Source organism: Canis aureus, chromosome 8, assembly GCF_053574225.1.
Source record: "Canis aureus isolate CA01 chromosome 8, VMU_Caureus_v.1.0, whole genome shotgun sequence".
Taxonomy (NCBI): Eukaryota; Metazoa; Chordata; class Mammalia; order Carnivora; family Canidae; genus Canis; species Canis aureus.
The window spans coordinates 55,556,050-55,574,492 of NC_135618.1; the positions used below are offsets into that span (position 1 = coordinate 55,556,050).

Here is an 18,443-nt window from a genome sequence, read left to right on the forward strand (position 1 = left end):
GTAGATCTCAGGACCCTGAGATCATGACCTGAGCCAAAATCAAGAGTTGTTTAACTGACCAAGCCACGAAGATGACCCTGTTTTTAAATCTTTACCCCAATCTTGTGTTTTTTTTCAATACCATTGGTAGCTTTTGTTATTGCTAATCTTGTTTTTTCTCCCCCCCCCCCCTTAAAATTATTTTCCTCCTATATTTCTTTCATTTTAATTTTCACTGTGAACCTCCTGATCTCTTCCTTTCATGTCCTGAGTCTCTTTTTTAATGTCCTGGCTTTTTCATGATTGGTCAGAGCTATGGTTCTGAGGAGGCGCCTGGGAAATGGCACCTCACGGCCAGAATCCTCTCATCCACTGATCACTCTGCTCCCCTCCCACATCTAAGTCAAGGACTCACAGATTCCAGGGCTCCAGGACTCAGAACTCTTGATTTTCGGTGACAGTCTTGATTCACATGATGTAGGCAAAATGATTTGGCTCATGTAACCCGAAAATCCAGAGTCTCAGACTTCGCCCAATGCGGGCACTTAAGTCAGGTTGTCAGCTAACTCCGGACTCTGCTTTGCCAGGTGGAGCTCTTAATTGGCTTGTGGCCCTTGCCCTCCACAAACACACAAACATGGCAACCTTAGCATCTAAGGCATGTCCTAGTTGACGTCTATTCATCATGAGTCTGGGGCTTTCAAACACTCCAAACTGTAGAAAATGGAGCAGCTTTGGCAGGCCACCTAGCAGGGTTTGGGCTAGATGCCAAGCCAGTGCTACTTGGTAAGGGGCTTGCTCCAAACACTGCCTTCAAGCCTTGTGACTTCAGCTCCTGAAGGGGCTTACCATGTGCCAGGGGCTGGGTCAAATTATGCATGTGCGTTCTATTGCCAGCCCTTTGCCACATCCTTGTCACCCCCACTTTATCCATTAGAGGACACGGGCACAGAGAAGCTAGTGGCTTAGGCAGGCTTGCGTGCTTGCCAGTGACTAAGGCTCCCACTGGAACCTGGTTTTGCTTCTAGTTAGTCTGTGCTCTGGATAGCACCCTGTTGTTGAGAACTGAGGAAAGAACTCGGCTACTTTTCTTTTGTATATTTCTTTCTGGGGGTTTAGCTGTATGTTTTAAGGGCACTAACTTGTGCCTGTAAGTTCTATTTTTAAACTTTGAACCCTGACATTCATCGGCTGCAATGTTAAAGATGAAAACAGTAATGCATGTACTTGCTCAAAGAACTTCTAGTGGTAGGTAATCCTCTCACTCAGTTCTCAGCTCTGGTCAGCCCTTGAAGGAGGTAAACTTCACTTTAGGCTTACACATCCCAGGTCAAGTCATTCTCACTTCAAGCCCGTAAGGCTGAGGGCTTAACTGTGGGGACATCGAAGCTGGAGGGGGCCAGCTCGCAGACACTCAGACTCCAGCCCGCGGCTCCAGTCCGGAGTTTTTCTTGAGCTCTTGCTGGTTATCTGTCATTTGCTTGGGATCCTACAAACACATCCAGCACAGTCCCCAACTGAAATTCTATCGGCCTTCCATCTGATCCGCCTCCATTCCCTGTTTCAGACAGTAACTCAGGCAGCACCCAAGCCATCTACTTGAGATCCTAGGCTCGCTGCCCTTTTCAGCTGACCAACTGCTGCCATTTTTACTCCCAGAGTATCTTTCGAGTCCATCCCTTACTATCCCAACCCCCAAATCTGCATTTTTCTCATGAGCTCTTCCAGTAACCACATACATCCCCTCAGGCCACCCTTGGCACACATACCTAGCAGTGTCTGAGGCCAAGTATATCTGACTGTGTCTCCCCTGCAGAAGATCCTGTCAGCACCTGCTGCCGACACGTTCCAGACCGAAGCCCTCCTTTGTGACCTGATCCCAGCCACAGCCGGAAGCCACGGGCAACCCCGCCCATGAGTTCATGCTGTAGCAATGTCCCAGACTGAGCAAACGGGCGTCCTAACCCCTCTCTTGGCGCACGCCACTCTCCTGCCTGCCTGGCTAGCTCCACAGAGCCTTGGGAACTCGGCTCAGGCCTCAGAAACATCAGCGCCTCTGCTACTGCTATTCCTTCCTGTTTTCATGTACTTTTTTTTTTCTTTAATATTTTTAAAACATTTTTCAATAGGCTCTGCACCCAGTGTGGGGCTTGAACTCATGACCCTGAGATCGAAAGTCACATGCTCTATGGACTGAGCCAGCCAGGTGCCCCATTCACATACTTTTAGGTATCAGTTTTATTTTTCATTTGTTGTACAATACAATACTTATAATTTTTTTAAAGATTTATTTTAGGGAAAGCAGTGGAGGGAGCAGAGAGAGAGAGAATGTCAAGCCTACTCCCCAGTGAGCAGAGCCCAACATGGGGCACGATCCCTTGACCCCGAGATCATGACCTGAGCCAAAATCCAGAGTCACTTAACTGACTGAGCCACGTAGGTGCCCTGGTACTTATAATTTAAAAAATACTGATTAACAAAAATAAGCCAGTGTATTTCTACCATTTCATGGTAATCATTACGAACATTTTGGTATGTGTTTTATAGAGATGGAATCATGCTATTTATAATGTTTTTATTTTTAAAACACTGATCTTTCCATGTCATTGTATCAAATTGTTTCTATTTAGCCAATCTCATGTGGTTAGACATCAATCTGTACGCCATCAGTATATTCTTTGTTAGGTGTATCATGAAATTTTTTAGTTTAACAACTTTCAAACCACACAGTGGAAAGAATATGCACACACATGCCTGTCCCCTGGCTGCCAGTTAACATTGTGCAGTTTCGGGATCCCTGGGTGGCGCAGCGGTTTGGCGCCTGCCTTTGGCCCAGGGCGCGATCCTGGAGACCCGGGATCGAATCCCACGTCGGGCTCCCGGTGCATGGAGCCTGCTTCTCCCTCTGCCTGTGTCTCTGCCTCATTCACCCTCTCTCTCTGTGACTATCACAAATAAATAAAAATTTAAAAAAAATTTACAAAAAAAAAAAAAATTGTGCAGTTTCACTTTTTTTTTTTTCCTGAACCATCTGAAAGTTAGCCAGAGACCTCTTGATGCTTTACTCAAGTGTTATTAATAAGTCTCTAACCCCTGAGAATAAGGTCTGGTACATAATGCTGATATTAGACCTGAAAAATCAAACGTATGTCACCTACATACAGTCGTTTTCAAATCATTCTTTTTCCCCAGTCCTTCCACATTCCATAAAATTTGCCATATCTCTGGTCCCTTTTAATTTAGAATAGTTACCCAGTCCTTTTTTCTCCATGATACCTTCTAGATTCATTTTCTCATGATCAGATTCAGGTCAAATGATTCCAGCCAAGCCCAGAGGTGACATCCCTCTTGGTTCTTCAGATAAGGAGCTGCGGTGCTTGTTGCACGACTGCCGATGCTGAGTAGGGTATATCACACAGACTGACGGTCTCACCTACAACACGGGGAGCTGAGAGTGTAGATGTGTGCTCAGGCCCTGCTTGCTGAAGCATGCCCTGTGATCGGCGTGTAATGGTTTCACTGGCTGAATGAGTGCGCTTACTGTTTGGGGGTCACAGAAGAGTGGAAAGTGAAGGCAGACCTGGAGCCGGGACAGCAAGCAGGTCGTGACTGGCCTCACGACCCTGCCACCAAGGGAACAGCCTACAGCAGATGCACAGATCCTCAAAGGCATTTGTAGGCAGCCATTAAAACCAAGTGCAAACAAAATAAAAAATAAATAAAACCAAGTGCACACAGGGGCACCTGGGTGGGTCAGCCTGTTAAACATTATGTCTAACGTTGGCTCAGGTCATGTTTCCGGGGTCCTGGGATTGAGGCCTGAGTCGGGCTCCGTGCTCAGAGAGGAGTCTGCTTCTCCCTATGCCTCCCCCCGACCCCACCATGCTCTCTCAAATCTCTAAAACACTTGCACACAATCTCATTTATTGTTTTATTTTTTTTTTATTTTTTTTTAAAATTTATTTATGATAGTCACAGAGAGAGAGAGAGAGAGAGAGAGAGAGAGAGAGGCAGAGACACAGGCAAAGGGAGAAGCAGGCTCCATGCACTGGGAGCCTGATGTGGTTTTCGATCCCGGGTCTCCAGGATTGCGCCCTGGGCCAAAGGCAGGCGCCAAATCGCTGCGCCACCCAGGGATCCCTCATTTATTGTTTTAATTCACACATCCTTTGGAATGCTACATTTGGCCAGTTCACTGCCTACCTGTGGTGGCACAGGAGTCTGTCAGAATTTTCCAGCAAGTTCTTAGAGTAGAAAGATCTTTGCTGTTGCTTAATACTCAGATCCTAAAATAGCATTACCAGCAAATTATCCATATGTACTCAGTAATTTTTTTCCCCCTTATTCTAGCTCGAGACTTCCCAGAGTTACAAGGGATGTGCACGGTATTTCACTGCAGATGAATGGTTAAGATGATAGCAAAGCAGTCACTCAGTGCCAGCACTGCTGAACTTCACCTTAGGCACAAACAACCACAGATGTTTTCTGGCAAAATGTGCAGCTGCCAAAGGGTTGAAATAACTACAGCAGCTTATCCCAGATGTTAAACTGCTTCATCCCAATCAAAGGAGCCATCATAGGCTGTTTTGTTCCCTCTTGGTTTCCCAGCGCCCAGGAAGCATGGTTTGCTGATTAAATGCTGCTGTAATAGAGTAAGGATGCTCCCTATGCTCCAATTTGGCATTTTCCAAGAACTTCTAAAGTATTAAAATATATAATGTGCAGTGTAATAAATGCTTCCTGGAACTGAGAAAGGAGGTATGTCTGCCTAAGACGCCAAGAGTGACACTGAAGGCAACTGGGGCATTGGTGTCCCCAAGAAGGAACCCAGGCCCTTCTATCACCTCATCCTTCAGCCATGAGATTCTCTGCCAGCTTAGGGTCAGATAGCCCCTGCACGTCTGTTTCTTCATCCTATTTACCACAAGGCCTCGATTCCCTCCCTCAAACTAGAAGTTTTGATACAAGTAGAGCAATACTTTGACAGGTCCCAAATGAAATCTCAAGAGCGAGGTAATTGCCTACTTCAACCCAGGGCCTCACACAGCGCTAAGGAATAAAAGGAGCAATGCTGCTGCTTACTGATACAGGACAGAGGGACCCATGTCAAACTGACCTTCGAGGAGCACAGAGAACTTTGTACCTTGGAAAGATATATAGGACAGGGATGCTGACATGATACACATATGCTGGTGTTAGCTGACACATCTGATAAACTTAACTGAAAACAAAATTTTTTTGAGGTATTAAGTCCTTTTATCCGCCAATACTCATCTGAAGGCCATGGGAGAGAAATTTATTTCAGATACGCTGCTAGAAAAGACATTTTTTATATGCATGAATACCAATGACTAATCAGATAAGTCTTAAAAAATACTAAGCACAGGGATCCCTGGGTGGCGCAGCGGTTTGGCGCCTGCCTTTGGCCCAGGGCGCGATCCTGGAGACCCGGGATCGAATCCCACATCGGGCTCCTGGTGCGTGGAGCCTGCTTCTCCCTCTGCCTGTGTCTCTGCCTCTCTCTCTTTCTCTCTGTGTGACTATCATAAATAAATAAAAATTAAAAAAAAAAAATACTAAGCACAGTTAAGACTTGGGGGTGCCTGGGTGGCTCAGTTGGTTAAGCATCCGACTCTTGACCTTGGCTCAGATCTTGATCTCAGGGTTGTGAGTTCAAGCCCTGCATTGGGTTCCACACCCACCAAAAGCCTACTTAAAAAATAACCGAATTAAATATATTAAGTGAAGTCAATATAAACAAGCACTTTGTAGGCACTAAAAAACTGAAGACTGAGAAAAATATTGGTTTTATATATTTATTTTCAAAGGGAAAAACAGACAATTTAAATACAAGTCTAAACAGAATTACTCTGTCAAAGGCAGCAATAATGCCAAAACGCGTTCTCACTTCCAGACATTCGCCAGCATCTTCTGACTCTTCTCTCAGTGAAAAAAGGGGTCTGGCAAAGACAAAGTTCAGTGTTTCTTTTTGGTGCACTGACTTTTAAGGACTTTGAAAGTGCTCAATCCAGGGTAATGAAAGTTACAGACACTCAGAACAAGGTTTTATTTAAAAAGTTAACCACTTGATTATCCCAGAGCCTGAAAACAACAGCTAATGTTTATTAACAGGTTGCTTTACCATCAAGCACTGTGTTAAGTAATTTGCATTTGCTACTGAATTCTACGTTCAAGAAAGCCTCAGGTAGGTCCTCTTATTATCCCCTGCCTGATTAAGAGTCAGGCCATCTCAGCTTCGAGGACAGCAGGCTGAGCTGACTTTGGGTGTGTAACTAAGGGTGCTTAGTTACCTTGCTCAGTGTTTTATAGAAGACTGCTTTTAAGGGGAGAGCTGACAATCAAGGAAGTCCTGTCCGAGAATGAATTGTTCATGGCCCAGCTGAAGGATAAAGATAATCACTAAGGCCAGCCCCCATTGAGAGGCAGATAACCAGAAGGGGCCTGCATTTTATAGGCAGTGAAAATTTGTCAGACATTTCCAATTTTCCCATTTCTTCCCGAGTCTGTCTGTATTGAAGAACTACAGAGATTAATTAAGCAGGAGAACATGATTCCAGAAGTCATTTACCTGATCTCTTACTCATATACATCCTTCTTATCTGCAATGTAATCTACAATTTCTTGTGGACACATTAACTTCTCCGCATCTGTGTCAGGAATTTCAAATCCTGAAAGTAAAACGTACAATGCATAAGTGTAGAAAAAACAAATCCTTTAAAATTAAATGCATCTCATGCTTCCTTACCACCTTCGTACATGAAAATTTCCCAGCAACCCTGAATCCCATTTAAGTCATGGCCCAGTTATATTCTAGACAGCATTTCTATCATATTGAGTATGCTGGGTCTTTAAAAACTGTAATTCACAGGATAGAAAATGCAGCCATTTAAAATGTAAAATTTAGTCGTTTTTAGTGTATTCACAAGTCGTACAACCATCACTATCTAATTCCATAACATTTTCGTGACTATGTTCCCATCCTACCCCTAACTGATACCATCCCTCTAGTGAGCATAACCTGTGAGGAATTTTAAGTTCAGCTCTGCAGGACAGCACAGAAGCCCCCTTGGCTTTCATTCAGGCAACTTACTCAAACACTGGGCCATGGACCCTTCAGAAGCCTCCTGTGCACAGTTGTCTGAGACATAAGCATAACCTGGGAGTGTACATGGGAGGCACTGCAGGAAACCAGACCTGTGTATTCGTATGTATGTGTATGTGTGTGTGTGTGTGTGTGTGTGTGTGTGTGTGTGTGTCTCCCTCCCAGGCACACCCAGTTACTTCTCTGGGGGTGGACTTTTGGGGTGCTCAGGTGCACTCAGCTTCTCCACAGGGAAGGTTCTGCCTTCATCGTGGAGCCCCCACCTAAAGCATCCAAATCCCATCCTTCCCCAGACCTTGTCTGGTCACTCAGCCCTCAGCACCACACTGGGCAGCACTCAGCTGGCCCCACACAAAGTGCATTCTAATGGAGTGCAGTGTCCCTAGTACTGACTTCATCCAACAGTGGGCAGGTGGTGGCGGTGGTGTGGTGCTGTTTCTACTTATGTATTTGATTCAAATCCCAATTGTGGATCCCCAGCATTTCTTCCACTTAAGAATCATTTTGTGCAGACCCCAGACTTAGCCTATTACCAAATTCATCCTCCATGGCCATGATAATCTCCACTTGGTCCAAACTGTCTAAGCCCAGGTCTTTCATAAAGTGGGAATTTACCGAGAGCTGCAAGAAAGGAAGGCCAAACACAAAACTGAGTCAATGAAAGTAATTGCTTCTCAAGATAACAGAGAGGTATGATGTTACTTAATCATTACATAGAAGATTCTTCTTAATATAAAGAGGCCATATTTTAAATATGTGATATCCAGCATGTTATGTTTAACCTGTGCCAGCATATACTTGGTGTGTGCTTTGTGCTTTATATGTTAATTTATTCAAGCTTGTTCTGAAATGGTTAACAATATACACAAAGCTAATGATGGATTTCATTTTATGTATTTTATTAAGATCTTTGATCACGGCTCAGGAGAACTATCCTGGGGGCATAACATACAACGTGGTGACTATAACAACACTACAGTGCATACATGGAGGTTGCCAGGAGAGTAATCTTAAAAATCATCATAAGAAGAAATTTCTGTAATTGTGCCTGGTGACAGACGTTAACTAGACTCTTTGTAATCAATTCACAATTTGGGGCGGGGAGAGGAATCTTACACAGGCTCCACGTCTTGTACAGAGCCCGATGTGAGGCTCAATCTCACAACCTTGACATCATGACCTGAGCCAAAATCAAGAGTCAGATGCTTAACAGACTGGGCCACCCAAGCACACTGCCCCTTCCTTTTTTCAGTTCATAATATTATACAAATAGGTTGTACACCTGAAATTAATAAAATGTCAATTAGACCTCAATAATAAAACCGCCACCATCCTACCTACACAGATTCAATTATTAAAGGAAATCTGTGCACTACTATGAGAAAAATGCCAGTGGTTAAGTTAAAAAAAAAAAAAAAAAAGCAGGGTATGAAACAACATTTGCAGTATTTTGCCACTTGTGTTTTTAAAAAAGGGTAGAATGGGGCACCTGGGTGGCTCAGTTGGTTAAGCATCTGCCTTTGGCTTGGGTCATGATCCCGGGGTCCTGGGATCAAGGCCTGTGTAGGGCTCCTTGCTCAGCGGGGAGTCTGCTTCTTCTCCTCCCTCTGTCCCTACCCTACTTGTGCATGCATGTAGACTCTCTCTCAAATAAATCTTTTTTTTTTAATATTTTTTTTAATTTTTATTTATTTGTGATAGTCACAGAGAGAGAGAGAGAGAATGAGGCAGAGACACAGGAAGAGGGAGAAGCAGGCTCCATGCACCGGGAGCCCGACGTGGGATTCGATCCCGGGTCTCCAGGATCGCGCCCTGGGCCAAAGGCAGGCGCCAAACCGCTGCGCCACCCAGGGATCCCTCAAATAAATCTTTAAATAAAAAAGGGTAGGAGATAAAGATCACATAGTACATAAAATACACATACATACATGTGTATACTTCTCTGAATATGTATTGAGTAGCTCTGGAAAGATACATGAGAAGCTGGTTCTGCTGGGTGCCTCCCAGAAAGGGAACTGGGTGGCTGGGAGTCAGGGAGACTTTTTCCTAAATATCCTTTTGGACCCTCTGAATTCTGTACCATTGATTAAATACTCATTTAAAGAAAAAACATTAAGCCACATCAGTTACCTTTTCAGGGTCAATCTTGTCATAGAGTTTCAAGACATAAAGAACCCGGTCCTTGATCCCCTCTAACGTCAGAGGGGGTGCATCGCTATACTGACGGCACAGCTGTGTACCTGGAACCTAGAACAAGGGCAGGAAGGGAGAATTGTTGAACCTCTGGGTCAGTGCACTAGCTCAGGTACCTTTCATAGCTTTTAGGGTTTCAGAGAGCCACCTCCTCTGATTCTAATCGTGGCCTTTAGGCCACTCAGAGTCACAACACTGGGTATTTCCAGAAGCCCTAGCATTCCAGCAGCATAAAAATGGGCCTCCTTTCCCCCTCAGAGCCAGGACTGGCCCTCCTGGCTCCCGTGTTCAGCCCTCAGGCTCTAGCCACTTGTCTGGCTCAGGGAGACTGGCTGCCACTAAAATCATGCAGGGTCTGCAGATAAGAATAAGTCTTGTGGCACCTTCTGCAACACCTTGCCACTCTAAGGCATCGTCACCTTTCATCAGCACACCTGAGTCAAAATAGCCCATCTAGACAGAGATGTCATGGTGGAGAGAGGCAGCTCACCTGAGGACCACACACCAGCAGGTCTAATATTGCCCCCTGACCTCAGCCAGGACAAATGAGCCAGCTACCAACCCCAAGAATAGGGAACCCGATAGTCATTATAGTCCAATCTGTTTCCCTTCAGGGTAGGCTTGCCTTATTGCCACCAGTAAAACCATGAGCCTTTCTAACTTTTGCCATGATAGGAGGAGTATCTCAAATGTCTCTGATACTAACCTACTTGATACTCAGCTAGGCATTAGGGTGCTGGCTGGATCCTTTCACCAAATATGAAAGGAACTCTTTTAAGATAGGTTTAATGCCATGGAAGGCACAGTGCAGAACCAGAGAAAACAATACAGCTGTCTGACAGTTCTGCTCACTGTGGAAGTCCCTAATCTGAACTGGTTTACCTTTTAAAGTTGACTTTAAGTTTGGGAGTTCTTAAGTTAATTTGGAGTTCTCACAGCATTTCCCCAGAGATAGTGGGTTTCAATGTTGGGGCTCAGGTCCCCGAGACTGACAAAGGTCTATGGAAATCATAATAAAAACTACTGCCATATTAGCCAAACCTGTATACACCTCTGTGTAAGAAATATATCAAGGTGCCTGGGAGGCTCAGTCGGTTAAGCATCTGCCTTCAGCTCAGGTCATGATCTCTGGGTCCTGGGATCTAGCTGAGTTCCCCCATCACTTCGGGCTTCTTACTCAGCAGGGAGTCTGCTTCTCCCACTCCTTCTCCCTCTGGCCCTCCCCACCGCTTGTTCTTTCAAATAAATAATATCTTTTTTTTTTAAAGATTTTATTTATTTATCTGAGAGAGAGAGAGAGAGCGCGCACAAGTAGGGGGGAAGGGCAGAGGGAGAGGGAAAAGCAGACTCTCTGCTGAGCATGGAGCCCAATGTGGGGCTCTATCATGACCTGAGCTGAAGGCAGACAGCAGATGCTTAACCAACTGAGCCACCCAGGTGCCCTGATAAGTAAAACCTTATAAAAAAAAAAAAACAAAAACAAAGAAATATTATCTTACAAAAAAAAAATCAGGTACTGAAATCAGATTTAATCAGCAAGCTATAAAGATTAGATGAAGAGCTTTATGGATATTCTTTTTTTTTAAATTATTATTTATTTATGATAGTCACAGAGAGAGAGAGAGGCAGAGAGAGAAGCAGGCTCCATGCACCGGGAGCCCGACGTGGGACTCGATCCCAGGTCTCCAGGATCACGTCCTGGGCCAAAGGCAGGCGCCAAACCACTGCACCACCCAGGGATCCCGATATTCTTTTTTTTTTAATTTTTTTCTTTATGGATATTCTAAAGGTATTTCTAAGTGCTTTCAGGGTTTAAGAGCAGTGGTTCTTTTTGTCTCATGTATATAGCATCCTTTCCTTTCCAATTGCAACATGGGTTAAGGAGACCTCTGCTACAGGGACCTCTCCAGGCCTACTTACCCACAATCACTAGAAATCTCCAAGCCACAAATAAAATGAAGCAGCAGAAGGGAAAGAGACAGAGGAAGGAGCAAGGAGTTAAGTGGTGATGACCGAAAAGGGAGGAAAAAAGAAAAAAGGGGGAAGAATCTGATGGAGGCCTTGTCTGTGTGCACATCAAGAAGATATGAGGGAGGGGGCAGCCCCGGTGGTACAGCGGTTTAGCACCACCTGCGGCCTGGGGTGTGATCCTGGAGACCTGGGATCGAGTCCCACATCAGGCTCCCTGCATGGAGCCTGCTTCTCCCTCTGCCTGTGTCTCTGCCTCTCTCTTCACTCTCTCTGAATGAATGAATAAATCTTAAAAAAAAAAAAAAAAAAAAGATATGAGGGAGGATTACTAGTGAGGAGAAAGAGAGAAAACTCCAGCTGTGCTGCAGAGCCCACAAGGAAGGAGGCCGCTGGAAGGGCACACGGTTCACTACCCCAAGGGGCCCGCTAGGGGTCAGCATCAACCCCAGTAGCCCAAGCAAGTGCCCGCTCTTAGGCCAGGTGTGCACCGCGCAGTGAAATAAAAGGGTTTCCATCTGGAGAGCACAGGCCAGTTCCGAAGTGGGGGGCTCCAGTGGGCTCAGCACAGGGCAGGCAGGTGTAGTAGTGGGTGACAACTCACTGGAATAAGCCTGCCTACATCTGTACCCTGGCACTAGCTTTACTAGCTTTTTGGCCTGGGCCATGTTACTTAACCCTCCTTAGCTTAGTGTCTGTTTCCTTAGCTGTAAAATAAGAACAAGCAACATTACAAAGCTCACAGCATTTGTGAGGATTCACTGAGGGAATGTGGAAGCCTCAGAACACTGCCAGGCACACCTACTGAGGGCTGTCTAGGGGGATCAGGGCAGTGACCTGCCAGTCTGAGACTCTGGTAGTCATGTGGTCCCTACGTACTTCCTACTCCTTCCCTCTCAGGCCTCCACTTCTGGTCTCTTTATGGACTTATCATAAAATCAGACTATGGCGCTGCGCTAGGCACTTTACAACCAGCACTTCTTTTAGTTCTGACATCAGTCCTTTACAGACAGGAAAGAGACAGAGAAAGTTAGGTATGCTCCCCAGGCCTCCCCAGCTTGGCCTCTTGGGAGGGCCTTACTGCTTTCTTCCTGCTGGATCTCAGCTGTTTAAAAAAAAAAAAGAAAGAAAAAAAGAGGGGCACAGAACAGGTAAGCACCTCAGTGGTGTCCCCAACAGTCAACAATGTTTGTGGTGTTTTTCCCCCAAGGTCTGCACTTAACAATTATATGTGACACAAGTCACTTCCCACAGCCATCAGAGAAGGCACTGTGTGCAGGAAAAGAGTGACTACCCCCTAGAGTAGTAGAAACCAGTAACCTGGTGTGTCCATCAAAAAAGCATCTGTCTCTACTCGGGTACATCTCTGAACTAAGGGAAACTGAAGAACCTCAGTTTAAAGTTCAGGAGACTGGGATCCCTGGGTGGCGCAGCGGTTTAGCGCCTGCCTTTGGCCCAGGGCGCGATCCTGGAGACCGGGGATCCCACGTCGGGCTCCCGGTGCATGGAGCCTGCTTCTCCCTCTGCCTGTGTCTCTGCCTATCTCTCTCTCTCTCTCTCTATGTGACTATCATAAAAAATAAATAAATGAAAGAAGAAAGAAAGAAAAGAAAGACAGACAGACAGTAAGTAAGTTAGTTCAGGAGACTGCTTTAAATGCAGCTCTACCAACTGCCCCCTGGACAGCTCCACCCTAGTAGCAGACATCTCAACACTAGTCTGGAAAGAAGTTCGTTACCGTCTCCAAAATGCCTTCCACCTCTTTGCCACCTGGCACTCTGGCCAGGGACCTGAGAGCCAACCTCCACTCTTCCCACTGTCTCACCATGATGTTTGCTGGGCCACCCAGCCTAGCTGACTGGGAGGAAAGATCTCACTTACTCAACAAACCTTGTTTCATGTTCACTCCCTGCAACCTAAACAGAACATCCACATTCCTCAGTGCCTATCCACAACATGCTCCATTCCACAGGTACTCCGAGGGTCAAATGAAAGAGTGCCGGCTGTCCTGGCCTCTGCATGTGCTGTCACACTCTGCCCTGAGTGCATGAGAAACTGCTGCCTTTGAGATCGCGCTCACTGGGGGCACTAGTTAGGTCCCTCCTCTGTGCTGTACACACACCTGTCTTCACGTGTGGTTATGTCTTTTCTTAATACACAGGACCATCTCAACAGCCTGTGAGCTTTCTCATGTGCCAAGACTGTGCTTCGGGTTGGAACTACAAAGATAAATAAAACATGATCTCTGCCCTCAGAGAAGGTTATGGACTAATGGAGAAGATCAATCCAAACAGATTATTTAAGTTGTAATAAAAAATATGGCAAGAGGGGCACCTGGATGCCTTAGTTGGTTAAACATCTGCCTTCAGCTCAGGTCATGATCCTGGAGTCCTGGGATAGAGCCCAGTTGGGCTCCCTGCTCAGCAGGGAGTCTGCTTCTCCCTCGCCCTGCCACTCCCCTGCTTATGCTCACGCTCATACATAAGTAAATAAAATCTTAAACAATTAAATGTGGTAAGAGCCATGACAGACTTATTTGTAGGCTGCTTCAGGAACTAGAATTGTCATTCAGTCCTTGACAGGCAAGAAAGAGACACCAAACTTAGAGTTAGCCCTGAAAGGACATGGGCATTCAAGGAGGGAAGGACTGGCCAAGAAAAAAAAAAAGTATGAAAGTGTAGTGGGTCTGTGTGGGAAGAAATGAGTTCATGTTGCTGGAGACTGAAGGTTAAGGTGGTATACAGACAGGCTCTGAGGCTGAGGCGCCCAGGGCCGTAGACCTGAAAAAGACAAAATAGCTAAGCTCTCCCTGAACAAGCATTTTGCCTTCATCTGGGTACCATGCCCCACAGAACTTTTTGGAAATCCTCTCTGTGCTCTGGCTTCAAGACAGTTCAGATTTGGGGGCCTGCCTGGTCCAAGTCAAGACTTCCAGGTTCTGCTTTAGGCCACTTCCCTTGTTTTTCTTACCTTCTATTTTATACTGTCTCCTATTTTTGTATCCAGGAGAACTGCTCTGGCTCCTTTTGGCTGGAGTAGGGTGTTTTTGTTTTTGTTTTGTTTTAGGATTTTATTTATTTATGAGACAGAGAAAGACAGAGACATAGGCAGAGGGAGAACCAGGCTCCCTACAGGGACCCTGATGCATGACTTGATTCCAGGATCCCTGGATTCCCCAACCTGAGCCGAAGGCAGATGCTTAACCACTCAGCTACCCAGGTGCCTCTTGGTGGGGGGGTTTAGAATGTAAATGAAGAACTAATCACCCTGGAGTCAGCACAGTGGATGGATCTGAGGAGAAAAAAAGTCTCATGGAACAGAACAGGTGGAATGTGCAATAGTCCAGATGAGATGAGCACAAGCTGGAGGTGAAGTTTGGGGTAACTGAGAAATAGACAGGAACAGAAACCAAGAGAGTGAAGAGACCTTTGGAACTTAGCAACATTTAAGGATTAGACAGAAAGTGTCAACAGGGTAGGAGCAGAGGCGGAAGGAGAGAGAAAGGATAAACCAAAACAGAGTGTAGAACAGCCTAGGGAACACAGAAGGATGAGCTGGCAAGGTTACCAGGAGGCTGCAGTGTATCCAATGACGCTTCCTTTGTATTTAGCTCTTTACCTTCAACAGCTAGAATGAGGTCTGGCACATAATTGTCCCTCATTTTTTTTTTTTTTTTGAACGAGTATGTAAGTGGTTGTTCTCTCCAATCAGGATGTAAGGTGGATAAATGGGAACACTTAGTCAATATAAATATATACATATAAATCAAATGGTTCTTCTGCTGTATATGAACCAAGCAGAGGTAGTGGGAACATCTCTCAGCACCATTATGGTCCAAGGACCAGCAGCAGCAGCAGAATCTTCTGGAAGCCCACTGGAAATGAAGCCTCTCGGACCCCTTCCCAGAATCTGTATTTTAACCCAATGATCTGTAACAATCCAGAATGAGAATCCTTGCTCCATGAATAAGGACAATCACTTTGCACTTTAGTCTACCATGGAAATCAATCTCAGAGACAAAAACACCTGGCAACTCCACATAATGTCCTTTTAACTCTTAACTTCAGGGTGACACTTTGTTAACCTTTTGATTCAGGCAACAGGGCCAATGCCTTAATTAATTAATCCATTACGTTGTCAGTAAATCTCAACCCTAACCACCCGCAAGAATCACTTCCTGACTTAAAAACTGGCACCTAGACCCCAACTCTTAGAGATAATGATTGATTTGGCCTGGGCATCCTCATTTTTTTTTTTTTTTAATTCTAACATGCAGTCAATACAGTTATACTAAAAAAAAAAAAAAAAAAAAAAAAAAAAAAAAAAAAGGTTATACCGAAACCCCTATCATACTAAGTCCGCAGGTTTGAGGGGTTTCTCAGTTTGGCCTGGAGAGCCTATTCTATATTAGGGCAGTGGTTCTTGCTCTCGGCAGAACCCGTTAGTCACCTGGGGGAACTTCAATGAAAACCCATGCCTAGGGCCTCATCGCAGAGAAGTCCATCACAATCGGCCGCTGGGGGACGGGGTGGGCAGGGAGCTGCCCTCCTCCTCCCCAGCGGCCCGGGGGTTTTGAATGCGCGACCAGGGTCGGAAATCACGGCCGGCCCTAAAGAGAATTTCTGCGTCGCAGAGATTTCGCCGGACAGAAGGGCTAGATACTACTTTTCTCCTATCTTTACTTCCAGGAGGCCCGTAAACAGGCAAAAGGCACAACAGGGAGAAAGCCTGGGCGACAACCGCTCTGGAGAAGACTGTAGGCCAGTGTGGCTCCCCCCAGAACCCGGTCACGGTACCTGCCATTGTCACCACGACTAACGGACACCAGTATGCGGGAGCTTGCCTAGCACCCCACCTAGGTGCCCTCAGAAACCTCTCCGCGCCCCCGTGAAGCAGACCATACCCCAACCTCGCCGCTCAGGCCGGGCAGCGAGGTGTCGCTGCCGGGAGACTTGCCCGAAGTTTCGGAAGGCGGCAGCGAGCGTTCGAAGCCGGGGGCGGTCGCCGGGAACGTCCGCGCGGCGGCTCGTACGCACTAGGTCACCCGGACTCCCAGCAGGGGTCAACCCAGCACCGCGGGGGCTGGCAGGGGCGGGGCGCCACGGGGACCCCGGGCACCCCGCCGCGGCTGGCCTGGCCCCTCCCCCGCACCGCCACCCCGATCCCTGACCCCTGCCGAGCCCCAGCAAAGTCACCGCGAGTCACCTGCGCGAGCACCGGGGCTGCCTGCCGAGCCCCAGGCCTCGTCCGGGCTCCCGCGGGGCACAGCGTGGTGCCGAGCGGCCGGGCCGCGGCCAGCGTGGGAACCCGGGGCAGCGGCGCCAAGGCCGCGGGCAGTCGGCGGACACAAGCCGAAAGGACACGGGCCGCCATGCCTGCGCCAACCCAGGATGCACTGCGCCCCGCGCTCCGGCCCAGGGTCCTCGCCGCCCCGCGCGCAGCGGACGCACGGAGCGGACGCACAGAGCGGCGCAGCCGGACGCCGCCGGCTATAGCGGCCCCTGGCGGCTCCTGGCGGCACTGCGCCCCGGGTTGTGCACAGGTGTCGAAAGGGTCCCGGCCGGCTCCGTGCCAAGGGCCTGCCTGCAACTCTTGGTCTCCGCTGGATTTCAAGATGAAATATGATTGATTAGATGATAGATAGATAGATAGATAGATAGATAGATAGATAGATAGATAGATAGATAGATAGATAGATAGATAGATAGATAGATAGATAGATAGATAGATAGATAGATAGATGATAAATAGATACATAGATAGATGATAGATAAATGATACATGATAGATGATAGACATAGATTAGATGGATGGATGGATGGATGGATGGGATAGATAGGACAGATATTGATAGATAATAGGTAAAACATTATTTAATAGGTCAAAACTCAATATAAAATAAGAATGTCAAAAATCTATTTAAATACGTTAAGGCAGGAAGCCTGGGTGGCTCAGTGGTTGAGCGTCTGCCTTTGGCTCAGGGTGAGATCCTGAGGCCTCAGGATCAAGTCTGGCATCAGGCTCCCTGCAGGGAGCCTGCTTCTCCCTCTGCCTGTATCTCTGCTTCTCTTTCTGTATCTCTCATGAATAAATAAGTAAATAAAATCTTATAAATAAATAAATAAATCTAATAAATCTAATAAATGTGGGAATTATAATAAAACATGTTTAAATTTTAACAATATGGGACGCCTGCGTGGCTCAGCGGTTGAGCGTCTGCTTTCGGCTCAGGGCGTGATCCCAGGTCAGAGGATCGAGTCTGGCACCAGGCTCCCTGTGAGGAGCTTGCTTCTCCCTCTATGTCTCTGCCCCTCTCTCTGTGTCTCTCATGAATAAATACATAAAATCTTTAAAAATAAAAAATAGGGCAGCCCCGGTGCCCCAGCGGTTTAGCGCCACCTTCAGCCTGGGGTGTGATCTTGGAGACCCTGGATAGAGCCCCATGTCAGGCTCCCTGCATGGAGCCTGCTTCTCTCTCTGCCTGTGTCTCTGCCTCTCTCTCTCTCTGTCTGTCATGAATAAATAAATAAAATTAAAAAAAATAAAATTGAACAATGTATATAAGTAATACAGCTCATGAAAAGTGGGTGAGAAGAAATTTAAATGTGCTAATCTCATATTTCTTAGCAAGGAGCTCAAGGATATTGATTGAATCCAAATGCAGAAAAACAAATCCAAATTCTGAAAACTGCCTGGATAGACAATCCACCAATGCCTTCAGAAGTCTTCAGTTTATTTTCGCTTTTGTTAAATTCAAGTGTAATAAAATGTGGTGCCTTTAATTTAAAATAGACTGCATGGGGCACCTGGCTGGCTCAGTCTGAAGAACATGTGACTCTTGATCTCCAGGTAATGAGCTCAAGCCCCATGGTGGGTGTAATGATTACTAAATAAAATATAATAAATTTTAAAAAAATAAAATAGACTGTACAATACCATCTCACTGCTGTAAAATTGTTTCTATTTATGCACTCATTAAGAAATTGAATATCTGTTATGTGCTAGCTGCTACAGCAGTGGGCAAGCCAGGCAGTCTGTTCTCATAGAGTTTATATTCTAGTGAGAAAATAGAAAATAAGCAAATAAAAATTTTAAAAACCCACCTCCCCTAAAACAAAAAATCCAGGGAAGTAGTGATAAGTACAAAAAATTTCCATGGATGAACAATAAAGTAGTAGGG

General features: G+C 46.1%; 2 protein-coding genes across 5 annotated transcripts in view; one reads left to right on the forward strand and one right to left on the reverse strand.

Moving 5' to 3' along the window:
- The window catches only part of UBFD1 (ubiquitin family domain containing 1), a 35,296-nt gene extending 17,429 nt beyond the window's left edge, over positions 1 to 17,867 (forward strand). Inside the window, exon 6 of one of the 4 annotated variants that reach the window (XM_077907023.1) lies at positions 1,796 to 2,942. In XM_077907023.1, the coding sequence (XP_077763149.1) occupies positions 1,796 to 1,851 (56 nt within the window). In that variant the 3' untranslated portion in view covers positions 1,852 to 2,942. Of the gene's footprint in view, positions 1 to 1,795; positions 2,943 to 13,424; positions 15,453 to 15,951 lie in introns of those variants that run through there. The other 3 variants (XM_077907017.1, XM_077907016.1, XM_077907020.1) reach the window with 3 other exon arrangements.
- Positions 5,782 to 16,659, reverse strand: NDUFAB1 (NADH:ubiquinone oxidoreductase subunit AB1). The gene is made up of 5 exons (XM_077907027.1): positions 16,469 to 16,659; positions 9,233 to 9,349; positions 7,636 to 7,723; positions 6,569 to 6,668; positions 5,782 to 5,939 (listed from the first exon to the last, which is right to left on the reverse strand). The coding sequence occupies exons 1-4, from the start codon at positions 16,634 to 16,636 to the stop codon at positions 6,577 to 6,579; spliced, it is 465 nt and encodes a 154-aa protein (XP_077763153.1). The 5' UTR covers positions 16,637 to 16,659; the 3' UTR covers positions 5,782 to 5,939; positions 6,569 to 6,576.
- Positions 17,868 to 18,443: the final 576 nt, after the last annotated feature.

Bases quoted from the DNA above. Each gene is read 5' to 3' on its own strand.
- NDUFAB1 (XM_077907027.1), bottom strand. From the start codon at position 16,636: ATGGCGGCCCGTGTCCTTTCGGCTTGTGTCCGCCGACTGCCCGCGGCC. The intron at 7,724-9,232 runs GTAACTGATGTG...CCTTTCTTGCAG, and splicing joins ACAAGATTGACCCTGAAAAG to CTCTCGGTAAATTCCCACTT. The intron at 6,669-7,635 runs GTAATAGGCTAA...TTTTACTTTCAG, and splicing joins GGCCATGGAGGATGAATTTG to GATTTGAAATTCCTGACACA.